General features: G+C 40.4%; 1 protein-coding gene across 4 annotated transcripts in view; it reads left to right on the top strand.

The window, feature by feature from the left end:
* The first annotated feature begins 3369 nt into the window (after positions 1-3369).
* NEK4 (NIMA related kinase 4) overlaps positions 3370-18058 on the top strand; it is a 35949-nt gene continuing 21260 nt past the window's right edge. For 3 of the 4 annotated variants that reach the window (XM_069473700.1, XM_069473701.1, XM_069473699.1), the window contains exons 1-7: positions 3370-3510; positions 5446-5712; positions 7012-7209; positions 7404-7511; positions 9304-9458; positions 11130-11271; positions 15700-16104. In XM_069473700.1, coding sequence (XP_069329801.1) covers positions 3418-3510; positions 5446-5712; positions 7012-7209; positions 7404-7511; positions 9304-9458; positions 11130-11271; positions 15700-16104 — 1368 coding nt within the window. In that variant the 5' untranslated portion in view covers positions 3370-3417. The remainder of the gene's footprint in view (positions 3511-5445; positions 5713-7011; positions 7210-7403; positions 7512-9303; positions 9459-11129; positions 11272-15699; positions 16105-18058) is intronic. The other variant, XM_069473702.1, reaches the window with a different exon arrangement.

Genomic DNA, 18058 nt, shown 5'->3' with positions numbered 1-18058 from the left:
GCTTCCTAGATTAACAGCCATCTCCTCCTTCGACTGTAAGTCCCGTGGAAGCCAGATCTTGTCTGTCTTGTTCACTGCTGTGCCCCAGTGCCTGGCCCCAGGCCTGGACCCATGCAGGCCCTTGCTAAATGTCTGCAGGATGAATGACAGATTTGAGGAACAGCAAGTTGGGGAGAAAAAAGATGGAGGGCAGAGCAAAGAACCTTGGGGAGCATCAAATCTGAGGAGAGTGTGAGAAGTCAAAAGGGGAACAAGAGTGGAGAGGGAGAGCAGGAGAACCAGGAAAGCTCCAGAAGCGAAAGGAGAGGATTGCACAGAGGGGCAAAGCCTTCTGAGGGGAAAAGGGATGGATGAAGACTATGAAAGCCTTTAGGGAATCTGAGTCAGTTTTCAGGAAGATTTCTTAGAGGCAGTAGGGGCCAAGTGATACAGGGAGTTGGGGGGGATAAGAGTAAACAAATCCCAAACCTTCTAAAATGTTGTTCTGAGTTTCTTAACTCCTCACAGACGACTCAGTTTCCTCAACTGTAAAATGAGGATGATAATAGTACTAGCCCCACAGTGTTGATGTAAGAATTAAATGAGCTAAGGAACCTTATTTAAAATCAAATCCCTCCTTACAAAACTAAACACACACCTACCCTGTGACTCAGTAACTCCACTTCTACATATTTACCCAAGAAATGAAAGCGTGTGTCCACATAAAGACACAAGTGTTTGTAGAAACTTTAATCACAGTAGCCCAAACTGGAAACAATACAAATGCCCATCAACAGGTGAATGGATAAACAAATCGTGGTATATTCATGCAATTAGAATACTATTCAGCAATAAAAAGAAACAAATTGCTGAGGCATGCAGCAACACAGATGAATTTTTATAGCCGTTGTGCTGAGTGAAAGAACCAGATGCAAAAGAGTATATAATGTATAATTCCATTTTGCCACTAGGCAAAAACTAGTCAAAACTAATCTATGGTGGAAACAATCAGAATAGTAGTTGCCTCTGGGAGGGCACTGGGGATTAACTGGGAAGGGGCATGAATGAACATTCTAGGGTGATACTGATACTCTATGTTATAAATTCTTGACGGGGGGGATATTGTCCCAAATGGTGCAAAAGTTGGTCCTTGAAGGGGGGCAAAAAAATCAGACATTACAATGGTTTGTGGTCCTCCAAAAGGCCACAGTACATAAACAGATATACGGTTTATCTGTGGTATTATACAGTACATGGGGAGGGAGTGATTAGAAAAAACTGTCTAAAAAGACTTCTTACAGGGATGATAATGAAATACAGGTTGAAAACACTGCTGAATATCTTTCTTAAAACATTAAGAAATTTGTAGCCATTTTTTATTACGGTAAAATATACAAAACATAAAATTTACCATTTAACCATCTTTAAGTGTATAGTTTAGTGGCATAAATATATCTACTTGTTGTGCAACCATCACCACCATCTATCTCCAGAACTTTTTCATTTCCCCCAGCTGAAACTCTGTACCCGTTAACCACTAACTTCCATTCCTCCTTCTCCCCCAACACCTGGCAACCACCATTCTACTTTCTGTTTCTATGAATTTGCCTACTCTAGATACCTCACATAAGCGAGCATATATATTTGTCCTTTAGTGATTGTGTTGTTTCATTTAGCATAATGTTCTCAAGGTTCATCCATGTTGTAGCTTATGTCAAAATCTCCTTCCTTTTTAAGGCTGAATAATATCCCATTATATGTATATACCACAATCTGTTTATCCATTCATCCAACAATGGACACTTGGGTTTTTCCACCTTTTGGTTATTGTGAATAATGCTGCTATGAACATAGGCATGCAAATATCTGTTTGAGTCCCAGCTTTCAATTCTTTTGGGTATATGCTCAGAAGTTAAATTGCTGGATCATATGGTAATTCTGTTTAATTTTTTGAGGAACCACAATTATCATTTTTCATGGCAAGCTGAACCATTTTATATTCCCATGAGCAATGCACAAGGGCTCTAATTTCCCCACATCCTTTGTCAATATCTTGACAGGAGATTTGGGTGTATGAAATTGTCAAAATTATCTAATAGTACATTGAAGATTTGCACATTTCATTCAATGCAGATTTTTCCATGAGAAAATCAAACAAAAAGAATCATAAGTAAATATTGAACTCTAGTTAATGATATTGCTAAAGATAAGCAAAGCCAGGCACTAAAGCAATGAAAACAAATTTCATTCAGTAACAACTGACAGTAGGGGAAAAAGTTGAACTCCATTCTGATTTGTGTAGAGATGACTGGGCTTTTCAAAGGGAGAATGAGGGAGTAGGGAGGAAGAGTGAGCAGGGTAGCGTCAGGGAAAGTGAAAAATTACAAAACCTTGGTCAGTGTAAATGTAAATAGGCCAATTGTGTCTGCTAGCTGGCATTATGGAAATTAGCATTCCACCCTCCCACATAGACTGGGAGACAGAGGGCCTACTCTTCCTGATGATTATATTGCAAAGGAATAGATTTCAGGTCTTTGGAAAAGACATTCCTAGGTTGTAGGAGATACATATATATATCTCAAAAGGATAAAGGAAGGATTTATAATTGTCACTTTTTTTTTTTGTAGATTCTCTAGGAAAGGGAGGTGTTGGCGGGAACAAATGGTAAATTCTTTCGGCAGCCTTTAGCTTTCTCAGGCAGGCATTTTTAAATCGGGCCTTAAGTTGTGAGGAGCCATGTTAGAGTTTGGACAGTCGTTATGTGCCGAGAGTTCTTTGCAGTTCCCAGTAAGCAGACTAAAATTTTTAGAGATGAAGTGTAATGATATCTTCAATTTATTTTGAAATGGATCAAAAAACAAGGTGGACTGCTGGATGGTTAGGCTTGTGATAAAGTAAAACACAAAAAATGTTACTGGTAGAATCTGTAGTCTGTCACCTTCTCATTAGAATGTGAGCTCCAGGAGGGCAGGGACTTTGCCGTCCTGGCACACAGGCTGTCAATAAATATTTGTAGAATGAATGAATGTAGTTTACACCACTTGTGAACTACATAGTAAGTAACAGCTGCCTCAATTTTGTAGCTGCCACATGAGGATGGTGGAACTGAGAAACAGCGCGCACGCGCGCGAAAGGCCCGGCAGAGTCGCTCTGGCCGCCAGGAGCCTCGGCTCTATGATCGGTCCTCCCGGGGCGGGGGAAGGGGGCGGTGGAACCGCTCTGGCCGCTCCTGGCGTCCGCTCTATGGCGGGTCCTCCGGGGATGCCGGAGCATGCGTGAACTGCCTCCACCTGATCGCTATGGCAGCGGCGTCGCCGTGGGCCGGGCCTTCGCGCTCACGCCCCTGCGGGGCCACCTCTCTGGCCTGAGCGGGCCCTCCCGCTGCGGCCCGCCGCTCTATCCGCTGCTGCATCCCGACTGTGGGCCAGCGCTGGGAACATGCCACTGGCCGCCTACTGCTACCTGCGGGTCGTGGGCAGAGGCAGCTATGGGGAGGTGACGCTCGTGAAGCACCGGCGGGACGGCAGGCAGGTCAGCGGGGTTGGGGCCCAGCAAGGGGTGGGGGCCGAGGGCGCCGTCCGGAGGACTAGGCCCAGGGTGGTCTCAAGGGGCTCATCTCAGATGGCACTTCTTCAGGGAAATGCCATCCCAGTCTACCGAGACGAGGTCAAGCCTCCCTGTACTATGCGTCCCAAACTTCCTCTACTTCTCCCTTGTGGTATTAATTGGTGTGCTTTCTCTACACACCTCTCTTCCACCCCGACAATTCCACGAGAGCAGAAGGAATCAGGCATTCCCGGGACCTAACACAGCGCCTGGCAAGCATTACTCCTTGAATGAAGGTCCCCAAACGTCTCGTTTCTAAACTGCTGGACTCACTTAAAACTCACATCATTATCTTCCCTCCAGACCTTTTCTCACGTCCCCGGTTGCAGTGAGTAGCACCATCAACTAGCCAGTTGCCCAAGCCCGACACCTGGAGTCATCTTTAAGCCCGCCCACCCCCACCCCTAAACACTGATTATATTCATTTGCTACTAAGCCAACAGGCCTCCTCTCTGTCTCCGCTTGTACCAGGCCAATCCAGGACACCATTATTCTAGCTAGCTATGGCAAAGGCTTACCAACTGTTCCTGCCACCTGACTGGCTCTGCTCCAGTCCATCACTTTCATTGCAGCCTCAGTGACCTTTCAAAATTTTGATCTGATGTTGATACTCCTTTGCTTCAGGCACTTTATCCCATCACGCTCAGGATAATGAACCAATTCTTCAATGTGGTTTATTGATAGGTATATATTACGTATAATGTACAAACTGGTACAACTTTGAAACTGAAAGGAGGTGCTATCAATAGTTACACCAGGACAATCAGACTGCCCACGCAAGCTGAGAGGAGATGTCCCCCCTAAGTATAGGACCCTCTCACCTCTTCTTTGTCTCAGGTGCTGGTGACTCTGCCTTATGCTCAGGCATAAGAGGTGTATTCAGTAGGCACTGGGGGATCATTGGATTTTTGAGCTGAGGATGGGAGACTAGCTATAAGAATAGCCCCTCACATTTGAGCAGTAGTTTACATGTCACAAAGCATATTTATGTGTGTTTTTGTTGAAGAAATGAATTGTATGGCCTTTGAATTGATTGAGGGCAATGTATTAGGTATTAGAGGACATTGATGTTTTTAAAAGTGGGAATAATTTTGTATGTTGAGAATCAGGGATTTTTTTTTTTTTTTTTTGGTGATAGAATCTTAGTCTGTCACCTGGGCTAGAGTGCAGTGGCATCATCAAAGCCTAGTGCAACCTCAAACTCCTGGGCTCAAGCAATTTTCCTGCCTAAGCCTCCTGAGTAACTGGGACTATAGGCGGGTGCCACTACACCTGGAGAATTTTTTTCTATTTTTTGTAGAGATGGAGTCTCACTCTTGCTCAGGCTGCTCTCGAACTCCTGGCCCTAAGCAATCCTCCCACCTTGGCCTCCCAGAGTGCTAGGATTATAAGCGTGAGCCACTGCGCTTGGCCAGTGATTTTTAACCTTATTGGGCCATGGATCCCTGTGAGTATCTGATGTAATTGGTGGATCCATTCTGTCTGCAGATGTATATTCAAGTCCATGTACATGTGTAGGGGGACCTTAGAGGTTAAGGAATTTTCAGCACAGATTTTATGATTGATTCAATGGTATGTTCTCTTGGACTCAGTTTTTAGCATTACTGAAATTATACAATGCAGGTGGAAAGGATAAATTTTTGTGACCTCACACTGCTATAAGTCTAACCTGCAAAAAGTATCATTAGTAATAGCAAGTATTTTCCCCCAATTTTGTGCTTGGGAAAAGCAAAATAAATAGGTTATCTGACAGGCTCCAGAAGGTTGGTTTTGAGGACATTCGTAAGAGTCCTTAGATAACTCTGAACCTACAAATCTGTATGTTTATTTCACATTGTAAAATACCTGTTTCCTTCATAGTATGTCATCAAAAAACTGAACCTCCAAAAAGCCTCTAGCCGAGAGCGGCGAGCTGCTGAACAGGAAGCCCAGCTCTTGTCTCAGCTGAAGCACCCCAACATTGTCACCTACAAGGAGTCATGGGAGGGAGGAGATGGTCTGCTCTACATTGTCATGGGCTTCTGCGAAGGAGGTGATCTGTACCGAAAGCTCAAGGAACAGAAAGGGCAGCTTCTGCCAGAGAGTCAAGTCGTAGAGTGGTTTGTACAGATTGCCATGGCTTTGCAGGTACTGTCTAGACTCACAGCATCCTACTTGCTCCAAGGTGGCAGGAAGATGGCAGGTGTATTTCAGGACAATTTTTCCCCAAATACTTATATTAAGAAAATGCATTTTTTTTAAATTCATTTATGAAGTAGACTCAGTTCCTCTTACCGTAGCATCGGAATGTTGCTAAGTGAGTGATATCTATATTAAAGTAGGCATGGATTTCATGTCTAATTGCAGGAGAAGCCAGTTCTTTATTCATTTAATATTTATAGCAAAGTCAATTTTAAGGGCCCTAAGTTGACCAAGATCGAAGAGTGACAGCGTTTATTACCTGCTGGTGAGCTGTGTCATGCTGAAAGGTGGCTGGGCTAATTAATATGCCTAAACTGTGGGGATTTGGGCTTTCACCCTGCTGGGGCAGAGTGGGTGGAAATGCAAAATAAGTTTGTGTTTTAATATACATATGCTCAAAAGTGAGACTGTTTATGAAGTACCATTTTGAAACTGAGCAGACTTGTCCAGAATTAATTGATCTTGTTTAAATTCTAAGATACTCTCTCTAAATAAAAATATTCTTGTTATTTATATTTGAAAGTATTATTAAGCTGAGGATTTCATGGGTCTAAGAGGAATGTGCATCTGACTTTGTGTAAGTTGTCCCACCTTCCGTGGGAGTTTATAAGCATGTTTTTTAACTGGATTCATGTAGTGCTAAAATAGTAATAATTGTCAAGGTCCCAGGGAACAATTTTGATGGGTACCAGGCAAATTAATATATGGAACTTAATTTTCTTACTTCAAAAGTTGTAAATTTGGCCGGGCGCGGTGGCTCACGCCTGTAATCCTAGCACTCTGGGAGGCCGAGGTGGGCGGATCGTTTGAGCTCAGGAGTTCGAGACCAGCCTGAGCAAGAGCGAGACCCCATCTCTACTAAAAAATAGAAAGAAATTATATGGACAGCTAAAATATATATAGAAAAAATTAGCCGGGCATGGTGGCGCATGCCTGTAGTCCCAGCTACTCGGGAGGCTGAGACAGGAGGATCGCTTGAGCCCAGGAGTTTGAGGTTGCTGTGAGCTAGGCTGACGCCACGGCACTCACTCTAGCCTGGGCAACAGAGTGAGACTCTGTCTCAAAAAAAAAAAAAAAAAGTTGTAAATTAGACCTTTTATGTAGAGATTATAAAACAATAATGTTTTGGTAGGTAGGTAACTAAGTCTCTTAAATTCATGTAATTGCTTATGGTGCATAAGAAACCAAGAATAAATAAATAAATAACTATATTTTTATGTAATGAAATTTTATTTCTCTCCTCAGTATTTACATGAAAAACACATCCTTCATCGAGATCTGAAAACTCAGAATGTCTTCCTGACAAGAACAAACATCATCAAAGTGGGTGACTTGGGAATTGCCCGAGTATTAGAGAATCACTGTGACATGGCCAGCACCCTCATTGGCACACCTTACTACATGAGTCCTGAGTTGTTCTCAAACAAGCCCTATAACTATAAGGTAGGGCTGGGCTGTGTATGCTAGCTTACCTTGTCTCTGGGAAAGTATTCGTAATTTCAGAACCCTTCAATATAGTTAAGTCAGAAGAATTATCTGTGAATCAGTTTAGGGAAAATGTCTTCTTTTTTTTAAAAGCAGGAAGAATATAAATAAGCTATTTTGACTTTTAATTGTTTATTGTTTTTCTTTTCTAGTCTGATGTTTGGGCTCTGGGATGCTGTGTCTATGAAATGGCCACCCTGAGGCATGCTTTCAATGCAAAAGACATGAATTCTTTAGTTTATCGGATTATTGAAGGAAAGGTAAAGAATAATCTAGAACTAATTAAGGTTCTAGCAAGGTTTATATAGTGCAGCTTTGTAAATATCTACTGGCAAAATCATTCATGATTTTGATGAGTCAATGAATAATTATTAATATTGGTGGATAGTTAAGAATGGTGGGTCTCTTCCCGTGGGAAAGGTCAAACTAGAGGAGAAGGGATTGATCATTTCTTAACAATCTGTAAAGGTGGCTTAATGGTTAAAAAGAATTAGCTTTTTGAAAACCTCTCCCTATAGCCACAGGATATACTGGTGCCCTGGGAGGTTGTTAGTACTGTATCTTCTCCTAAACAGCTTACGGTTAGATGAGTTCTATTTCAAATGAGTCCACTCTGAACTTGTTCCTTTGAGAATCATCACAATCACCAGTAGCTATTTAAGAACTATGGAAAGCATTGTGTCTGATATGGACACCAGAGTGACTCATTTTATGTTAGTTCAGTGAGGCTAGTTGTCCTTGGCAGTGTCAGGCACATACCGTTAAGTTTTAAGGACAAAAATCACCTACTGATTTTAATATTATGCCAAGACTCGTTTAATCTTTTAATTTGAAAAACATTGAAAAACACACAAGAAAAGTAAAATTTGCCCATAATTCCACTACTTTAAAGAAACAAACAAGAAAGGAGTGAAATTCCCCATTTTTGTGCCCTTCCTTTTGCTCTCCCTTTGCTGTGACGGTGGGTCTGATTGTCATCTGTGGCGTATGTATCATGCTTTGTGAACCTGTATCTTGCTCTTGCCCTATAATCCTATCTTTCTCTCCTCAATAAACCATTTTCGTGGTTGCCTTTAAAAAAAAGAGAGAGAGAGAAAGGAGTGAAATCCCTTTCTCTTTCTATTTCCATACCCTGGAGATAACCATTGTTGGTAATTTGGTGCATGGCCTTCCTGGCTTCTTTTTTTTTTTTTTTTGAGACAGAGTCTCGCCCTGTGGCCCAGGCTACAGTGCAGTGGCGTCAGCCTAGCTCACAGCAACCTCAAGCTCCTCCGCTCAAGCAATCCTCCTGCCTCAGCCTCCCGAGGAGCTGGGACTGCAGGCACGTGCCACCATGCCTGGCTAATTTTATCTATTTGTAGTAGAGACAGGGTCTTACTCTTGCTTAGGCTGGTCTTGAACTCCTGAGCTCAAGCGATCCTCCCGCCTTGGCCTCCCAGAGTGCTAGGATTACAGGCGTGAGCCGCTGCACCCAACCCCTTCCTGGCCTTTTCCTGTCTTTATACAGATGCAGCTCTGGGTATGTATTAATATATGTACATATACACACAGATACTTAAAAAAATAAACAGAAATGTAATCAAGGCTGTACACATTGGTACATAACTGGTTTTTTTGACTTAACATATGAGGGATATCTTTGCAGGTTGGAACCTGTAAGTCTTCTATTTTTTAAGCAGCTGCCTAGTATTCTATAGGAAGGATGTGCTATAATTTATTCCACAAGTCCCCTATGGATGGACATTTGTTTCCAGTTATTTACTACTGTAAGAACAATGCTGCATTGAACATCCCCGTACATAAATCTTTAGCAACTCTTGCTCTTATTTCTGAAGGGGAGAGATAAGTCCCCAAATGGGACTGCTGGGTTGAAGGATATACTTTTACAATCTTATAACTTGTTATTATAACCAGGACACCAGTATACTTCCTGTAGACTAATATACTGGTTATTTTCTGCTTATGTGGATATATGACTTTAAATAAATATTAGAAAACCTCTACCAGCTTTTACTTTGTTAGTCATAATTGCAGTATTGTTTTTCTTTGTAGCTGCCACCAATGCCAAGAGATTATAGCCCAGAGCTGGCGGAACTGATAAGAACAATGTTGAGCAAAAGGCCTGAAGAAAGACCCTCTGTGAGGAGCATCCTGAGGCAGCCTTATATAAAGCACCAAATCTCCATCTTTTTGGAGGCCACAAAGGCGTAAGATACTTCCCTTGCAAATAGCTGGGCTAAATAGATGGAGTAAAAAATAATTCTGGTAATTGTCATATGAGTCATTTATGGTGAGTTTTTTTTAAACGCAAAATAAAATTGCATGATTAGAATATGTAGAGGAGGCAAAATTCTACCATAGAGTTTTTTGGCTGGGCCTGAGAATTAAACTGACAAATTAACAGGAGAAAAGCGCACACATTTATTTAATACTTACATAAGTTTTATGTGACACAGGCGTCCTCATAAGGAAATGAAGACCCAAAGAAGTGGCAAAACCTAAATGCATTTATGCTGGATTGAACGAAGAGAGGCAATTATGGGAAAGTAACTAAACTATGTGGAGAGGCTAAAGAAAGATAAGAATTATTTTAACAAGACCTGTTTGTACAGAATTCTCTCAGTCTCAACTCTGTTCCTTTGTAATTTTTAATTTTTTTTTTTTTTTTTTTTTTTGAGACAGGGTCTCACCCTGTTGCCCAGGCTGAAATTCAGTGACACAATCATACTGCAGCCTCAAACTCCTGGGTTCAAGCAATCCTCCTGCCTCAGCCTCCCAAGTAGCTAGAACTATAGGCGCATGCCACCACAACTGATAAGCTATTTTTTAAATTTTTTGCAGAGATGAGGTCTTGCTATGTTGCCCAGGCTGGTCTCAAACTCTTTGGCTCAAACAATCCTCCTGCCTGAGCCTCCCAAAGACCTAGGATTATAGGCATGAACCACTGTGCCTGGCCACAACTGTTACTTTATTTCTGGTATAGGGAGGACATATTCCATATGGAAGTTTTATCTCCTGCTTTCAGGAAGGAAAAGGGGAGGGTCAGAGTGCCCTTCTTGCACTCACCTTTCAAGGAGCCGTTAGCCCAAAATAATCCTTATGCCAAAGTAGCATATTTTGGGATAGCATATACTGTCATCCTTGAAATACATGTTTAGTTTGCTTAATTGCAAACTAGAGAATCATTTAGAGAATCATCTAGAGAACCACTATAACATTCCTCAAAGGGTTCCAACACATACAGGGCATGCTTCTTTTTAAAGAGCATGTTTTAGAAACCATGTGAAAATGAGAGATTATCTGAGAAACCTATTGCATTATTTACTATGTAAAATAATAATCTCATCTAAAAAATAGTGCTCAAATTTCTGAGAGCTTTTGTGAAGTTCCCTCTTCATTCACATAACTTCTCAAGAGAAAAAGAATTCTTTGACTTGCAGGTTCTGCCTTCACCAAATAGGTGTTCCAGGATCTAAGACTTAGGGCTGGGCAAGACTCACAATCTCCTAGGCTATTCCTCCTGCCTTGCGGCATGTTAAATTTGGAAGAGAGGAAAATGTTGGAGGGGCCCAGGGGATAAAGAAGGACCATCTTTTTGTTCACATTCTCTGTAACTTGCCACCAAACAGCCCTTTGACTTTCCACTGCTCTGGTCTCTGTGGTCCCCTTGAATTCTCTGGGGGTTTACCTAGTTTTAGAAATGACACACTAAAATAGTTGGGAATATTATACTTGTATGCATTTATTCTGCAAGTCAGGACTGGGTCTGTCAATCATTTTTACTCTCAAACTTGGCAAAGAAGTTGTGGTATTATTACAAATATGTGAAACTTGAAAATGAAATGCATGATAACTTCTTTCTTTTCTTCTTCTTAAAGAAAAACCTCCAAAAATAACATTAAAAATGGTGACTCTAAATCCAAGCCTGTTGCTACAGTGGTTTCTGGAAAGACAGAATCAAATCATGAAGTAATCCACCCCCAAATACACTCTTCTGAGGGCTTCAAGACGTATATAATGGTATGTTTCTTTTTAAAGGGTACATGTTTTAGAAACTGTACTTTAAAAAATTGGCTAGCAAAGCAAATTATGTGAAATGATTATGCTTTACTAGAGATGCTGTTGTGCACTTCCTTATTGTAAAGTAAGAATACAGGTGAAGGTGATTCATTTAGCCCCCTTTATCCAAAATGGGCTGTCAAACTGTTCACACAGCCAGTGCTGTAATACCTTTAAGAAATTTTTAGGTGAAATTTGTTTTTTTTCTTTTTTTTTTTTTTTTTTTTGAGACAGAGTCTCACTCTGTTGCCCGGGCTAGAGTGAGTGCCGTGGCGTCAGTCTAGCTCACAGCAACCTCAAACTCCTGGGCTTAAGCGATCCTACTGCCTCAGCCTCCCGAGTAGCTGGGACTACAGGCATGTGCCACCATGCCCGGCTAATTTTTTGTATATATATATATTTTAGTTGTCCATATAATTTCTTTCTATTTTTAGTAGAGACGGGGTCTCACTCTTGCTCAGGCTGGTCTCGAACTCCTGACCTCGAGCGATCCACCCGCCTCGGCCTCCCAGAGTGCTAGGATTACAGGCGTGAGCCACCGCGCCCGGCCTAGGTGAAATTTGTGTAGCATAAAATTAACCATTTTAAGGCGAACAAATTGCATTTAGTACATTCATAATGTTGTGCAACCATTACCTCTATCTAGTTCCAAAACATTTTTATCACCCCAAAGGAAGCCCCTTACCCCATTAAGCGGTCGCTCCCCATTTTCTCCTCCACTCAGCCCCTGGCAACCACCAGTGTGTTTTCTGACTCTGTGAATTTATCTAAATGGGATATTTCATATCAATGGAATCAAAATATGTGACCTTTTGTGTCTGGTTTCTTTCATTTAGCATGTTTTCAAGGTTCATCCATTTAGAATATATTTCATTTCTTTTCAGGTCTAATATTTCATTGTATGGATCTACCACAATTTGTCCATTCATCCATTGGTGGACATTTGGGTTGTTTTCACCTTTTGGCTATTGCTGTGAACATTTATGTGCAAGTTTTGGGTACCCAGTTCTTTTGGGTATATACCTAGGATTGGAATTGCTGGGTCAAATGGTAATTTTATGTTTAACTTTTTGAGTAACCACCATACTGTTTTCTACAGTGACTGCACCATTTTACAGTCCCATAAGCAAAGCACAAGGGTTCCAGTTTTTCACATCCTTACCAACACTTACTTCGTTTTTTTGATTCAAGCCATCCTAGTAGGTGTCAAGTAGCATCTCATTATAGTTTTGATTTGCATTACCCTAATGACTAATGATACAGAGCATCTTTTTACATGCTTGTTGGCTATTTATATGTCTTTTTTAAAGAAATATTTGTTAAGTCTTTTGCCCATTTTTTAATTGGATTTTTTTGTCTTTTTGTTGTTAAATTGTGAGAGTTCTTTCTGTGTTCCAGGTATTAGACCCTTATTAGATATGTGACTTGAAAATATTTCCTCCATTCTGTAGGTTGTCTTTATTTATTTTTTAATATATATATTTTAATTTTTAAATATATATTTTCTTATTTTTAAAACATATATTTTGTATTTTCTATATATTTGTCAGCTTCCCGAGTAGATAGGACTATAGGTGCACACCACCATGCCTGGCTAATTGTTAAATTTTTTGTTCAGATGGGGTCTTGCTATGTTGCCCAAGCTGGTCTCAAACTTCTGACTTCAAGTGATTGTCCTGCTTTAGCCTCCCAAAGTGCTGAGATTATACATTTTAAGAGTTCTTTCTATGTTCCAGGTATCAGACTCTTATCAGATATATTATTTGAAAATATTTTCTCCGTTCTGTAGGTTGTCCTCACTTTTTAAAAAAATTTTTAATGTATATTTTCTTATTTATCTATTTTTTTCTTTTGTTGCTCGTGTGTTTGATGTCATATCTAAGAATCCCTTACCTAATCCAATATCTTGAAGGTTTGTGGCTATGTTTTCTTCTAACAGTTTTATAGTTTTAGCTCTTTTATTTAGGTTGTTGATCCATTTTTTTATTTTTAATTTTTTTTAATGTGGTAAAATACACATTGGAAGTATGAGTCCTCCATCTGTTTTTCTTTTTCAAGATTGGGCTATTTGGGTCTCTTGAGATTCCATGTGAATTTTAGGATAGAGTTTTCTGTTTCTGCAAAAAAGTCATTGCGATTTTGATAGGGATTACATTGAACCTATAGATTGCTCTGGGTAATATTGACATCTTAACAATGTTAAGTCTTCCTATCTATGAACATGAATATATTTCCATTTATTTATGTTGTCTTTAATTTCTTTCAGCAGTGTTTTATAGTTTTCATTGTATAAGTCTTTCACCTTTTTGTTAATTCCTAAGTATTTATTCTTTTTCATGCTATTGTAAATGGAGTTGTTTTTATAATTTACTTTTCAGGTTATTGATTGTTAGTGTATAAAAATGCAAATGAGGCAAGGCATGATGGCTCGCATTTGTAATCCCAGCACTTTGTGAGGCTAAGGCAAGAGGATTGATTGAGGCTAGAAGTTCAAGACCAGCTTGGGCAATATAGCAGGACTCTATCTCTAAATAAAAAATTTAAAAAATTAGCTGGTTAGTCATGGTGGCATGTGCCTGTAGTCCCAGCTCCTTGGAAGGCTAAGGCAGGAGAATTGCTTAGCCCAGGAGTTCAAGGCTATAGTGAGCTGTGATTACACCATTGCACTCCAGCCTCGGCGACACAGTGAGACCCTGTCTCTTAAAAAAAAAAAAGCAACTGAGTTTTGTGCTACTTTGCTAAATTCATTAGTTCCAACAGTTTCTTTGTGTGTAATCTTCAGGATTTTCTACATATAACATCATATCATCTATAAACAGATAATTTTACTTCTTCCCTTTGAATTTTGATTCCTTTTATTTCTTTTTATTGCTTAATGGCTCTGGCTAGAACTTCCTATACTATATTGAGTAGAAGTGGCAAAAGTGGGCATCATTGCTTTGTTTTTGATCTTGGAAGAAAAACTTTTCGTCTTTTACCATTAAGTATAATGTTCACCGTGGGTGTTTCATATATGACTTTTATCATGTTGAGATAGTTTTCTTCTATTCCAAGATTATTTTTTTTTTTTTTTTTTTTTTGAGACAGAGTCTCACTCTGTTGCCCAGGCTAGAGTGAGTGCCGTGGCGTCAGCCTAGCTCACAGCAACCTCAAACTCCTGAGCTCAAGCGATCCTCCTGTCTCAGCCTCCCGAGTAGCTGGGACTACAGGCATGCGCCACCATGCCCGGCTAATTTTTTCTATATATATTTTTAGCTGTCCATATAATTTCTTTCTATTTTTAGTAGAGGTGGGGTCTCGCTCTTGCTCAGGCTGGTCTCGAACTCCTGAGCTCAAACGATCCGCCCACCTCGGCCTCCCAGAGTGCTAGGATTACAGGCGTGAGCCACCGCGCCCGGCCTATTCCAAGATTATTGAATTTTTTTTGTGATGAAAGGGTGTTGAATTTTGTCAAATGCTTTTTCTGTATTGATTAGGATGATCATTTGTTTTTTTTTCCCTTCATTCTGTTCATGTGGTCTGTTACATTGATTGATTTTCACTTGCCTCAGAATAGGCAAATCCAGCTGGGACAAGTGTTGCCTGGGGTTGGGGGGAAGGGAGAATGGAGAATGTCTATTATTGGGTACTGGGTTTCTTTTTACAGTGATGAAAATATTCTTCTGTTTAAACTGATACACAGAATAACTGGTTTCCCTGAAATAACAACTAGAGCATAGCCGTCCTTGCTTTCCAGGAATAAATCCCACTTGGTCACATTTTAACCATTTTTAAGTATATAATTCAGTATCCTTAATTATAGTCACAATGTCATACAACTATCACCACTATCTTCTAAAACCCTTTCATCATTCCAGACAGAATTGCTGTACCCACTGGGCAATAACTCTTTATTCTCCCTATCCTCAGGCCCTGGTAACCTCTCATCCACTTTCTGTCTCTATGAATTTGGCTATTTTATGTACGTTATATAAGTGGAATCATACAACATTTGTCTTTTTGTGTCTGGCTTATTTCACTTTGCATGTTTTCAGGGTTCATGCATGTTATAGCATGTATCAGAACTTCATTCCTTTTTATGGGTTAGTAATATTCCATTGTATGTATTATACATACCGCGTTTTGTTTCTCCATTCGTCTGCTGATAGACATTTGGGTTGTTCCTACCTTTTGGCTATTTTGAATAATGCTGCTATAAACTTTGGTGCACAAATACCTGTTTGACTCCCTGCTTTCAGTTCTGTGGAGTGTGTACCGAGGAGTGGAATTGTTGGGTCATATGGAAATTCTGTGTTTAACTTTTTGAGAAACCTGTTGTTTCATTTTGAGTTAATTTTTGTATATGGTTTGAAGAGTGCTATAATAATTTAGAAACACGTTTTCATTCAGGGTGAAGACAAATGTTCGTCCCAGGAGAAACCCATGGTCATTGGTCCCTTGAAGTCTGCTAGTCTGAAAGGCCACACCTACAAACCAGACTTGAGCAATATTGCAGAGTCACTGGCCACGATCAGCAGGGTAAATATTGACATCTTACCTGCAGAAGGGAGGCCCTCAATGAGTGATGGCTTAGTTCAAGAAAATCAACCAAGACACTTAGATGCCTCTAATGAGTTAGAAGGTAAATGCAATATTTCTCAAGTGAAGGAGGAGACACTGCAGGATATCACTAAGTCCAGTGCTCAACCTGAAATCCTGATTCCTACATGGTCCTCTGACGTTGTCACTGGGGCAAAGAATGAACCAGTGAAGCCTTTGCAGCTTCTAAACAAAGACCAAAAGCCAATGGACCAGGTGAGTGATACGCACACACAAAATACTGGTTTCAGAGAGAGGACTGGAAAGTACTATTATAAAAATGTGGGTCATGTTGTTTGATTATGCTTTAGTTGTCATTTTAGGGAAATCAGTTATTCTGTGTAACAGTTTAAACAAGAATATTTTCATCACTGTGAAAAGAAACCCAGTACCCAATAACAGTCATTCTCCATTCCCCCTTTATTTTACCCTAACCCCTGGCAAAAGATTTATCTATGGTGTAGCATGTACCAAGCATTTCATTCTTCTTTATTGTCAATATAATTTCCACTGTATATATATATAATATTTATCCATTCATCAGTTGATGAACATTTGGGTTGTTTCCACTTTTTGGCTACTGTGGGTAGTGCTGCTGTGAATATTCATGTCCAAGTTTTTGTGTGGACTTATGTTTTCAGTTTTGTTGGGTATATACCTAGGAGTTGAACTGTTGGGTCATATGGTAACTCTATGTATAACTTTTTGAGGAGCTACAAAACCTGTTTTCCAAAGCAACTGTATCATTTTACTTCTACCAACAATATATGAGGGTCTCAGTTTCTCTACATCCTTGCCAACACTTGTTATTGTCCATCATTTTGATCATAGCCATCCTAGTAGGTGTGAAGTGGCTTTGATTTGCATCTCCCTAATGACTAATGATGTTGAGCATGTTTTTATATGCTTTTTGGCAATTTGTGTACCTCCTTTGGAGAAATAATCTGTTCAGATCCTTTGCTAACTTTTAATTGGTTTATCTTTATTATTGAATTATAAGAGTATCTAGTCTAGATACCAGTTCCTCATTAGACACAGCATTTGAAAATATTGTCTTCAGGCAGGTACAGTGGCTCATTCCTGTAATTCCACTACCTTGGAAGGCTGCGGTGGGAGGATCACTTGAGGCTAGGAGTTCAAGAATAGCCTGGACAACATAGTGAGACCCCAGCTTTAAAAATATAAAAATAAAAAATAGCTGGATATGGTGGCATGCGTCTGTAGTCCCAGCTAGCTAGGAGGCTGAGACAGGAGGGTCACTTGAGCCCAGGAGTTTGAGGCTGTGGTGAGCTATGATTGCATCTCTGCACTTTAGCCTGGATGACAGACAGAGCAAGGCCCCATCTCTTAAAAAAAAAAAAAAAAAAGGGCCGGGCACTGTGGCTCATGCCTGTAATCCTAGCACTCTGGGAGGCCAAGGCGGGAGGATTGCTAGAGGTCAGGAGTTCGAGACCAGCCTGAGCAAGAGCGAGACCCCATCTCTACTAAAAATAGAAAGAAATTATCTGGACAACTAAAAATATATATAGAGAAAATCAGGCCGGGTGCGGTGGCTCACGCCTGTAATCCTAGCACTCTGGGAGGCCGAGGTGGGCGGATCGTTTGAGCTCAGGAGTTCGAGACCAGCCTGAGCAAGAGCGAGACCCCATCTCTACTAAAAATAGAAACAAATTATATGGACAGCTAAAAATATATATAGAAAAAATTAGCTGGGCATGGTGGTGCATGCCTGTAGTCCCAGCTACTCGGGAGGCTGAGACAAGAGGATCGCTTGAGCTCAGGAGTTTGAGGTTGCTGTGAGCTAGGCTGACGCCACGGCACTCACTCTAGCCCGGGCAACAGAGTGAGACTCTGTCTCAAAAAAAAAAAAAAAAAAAACCAAATAGAGAGAAAATTAGCCGGGTATGGTGGCACATGCTTATAATCCTATCTACTCGGGAGGCTGAGGCAGGAGGATTGCTTGAGCCCAGGAGTTTGAGGTTGCTGTGAGCTAGGCTGACGCCACGGCACTCTAGCCTGGGTAACAGAGTGAGACTCCGTCTCAAAAATAAATAAATAAATAAATAAAAATAAATAAAAAAAAGAAAAAAATTGTCTCCCATTCTGTAAATTGTTTTTTCACTTTCTTGATGATGTCCTTTGAAACACAAAAGTTTTAAAATTTTGATGA

Source organism: Eulemur rufifrons, chromosome 7 (genome assembly GCF_041146395.1).
Source record: "Eulemur rufifrons isolate Redbay chromosome 7, OSU_ERuf_1, whole genome shotgun sequence".
Lineage (NCBI taxonomy): Eukaryota > Metazoa > Chordata > Mammalia > Primates > Lemuridae > Eulemur > Eulemur rufifrons.
Note: the sequence above shows the minus strand (reverse complement) of the source record. Positions and strands in the feature narration are given on the sequence as shown.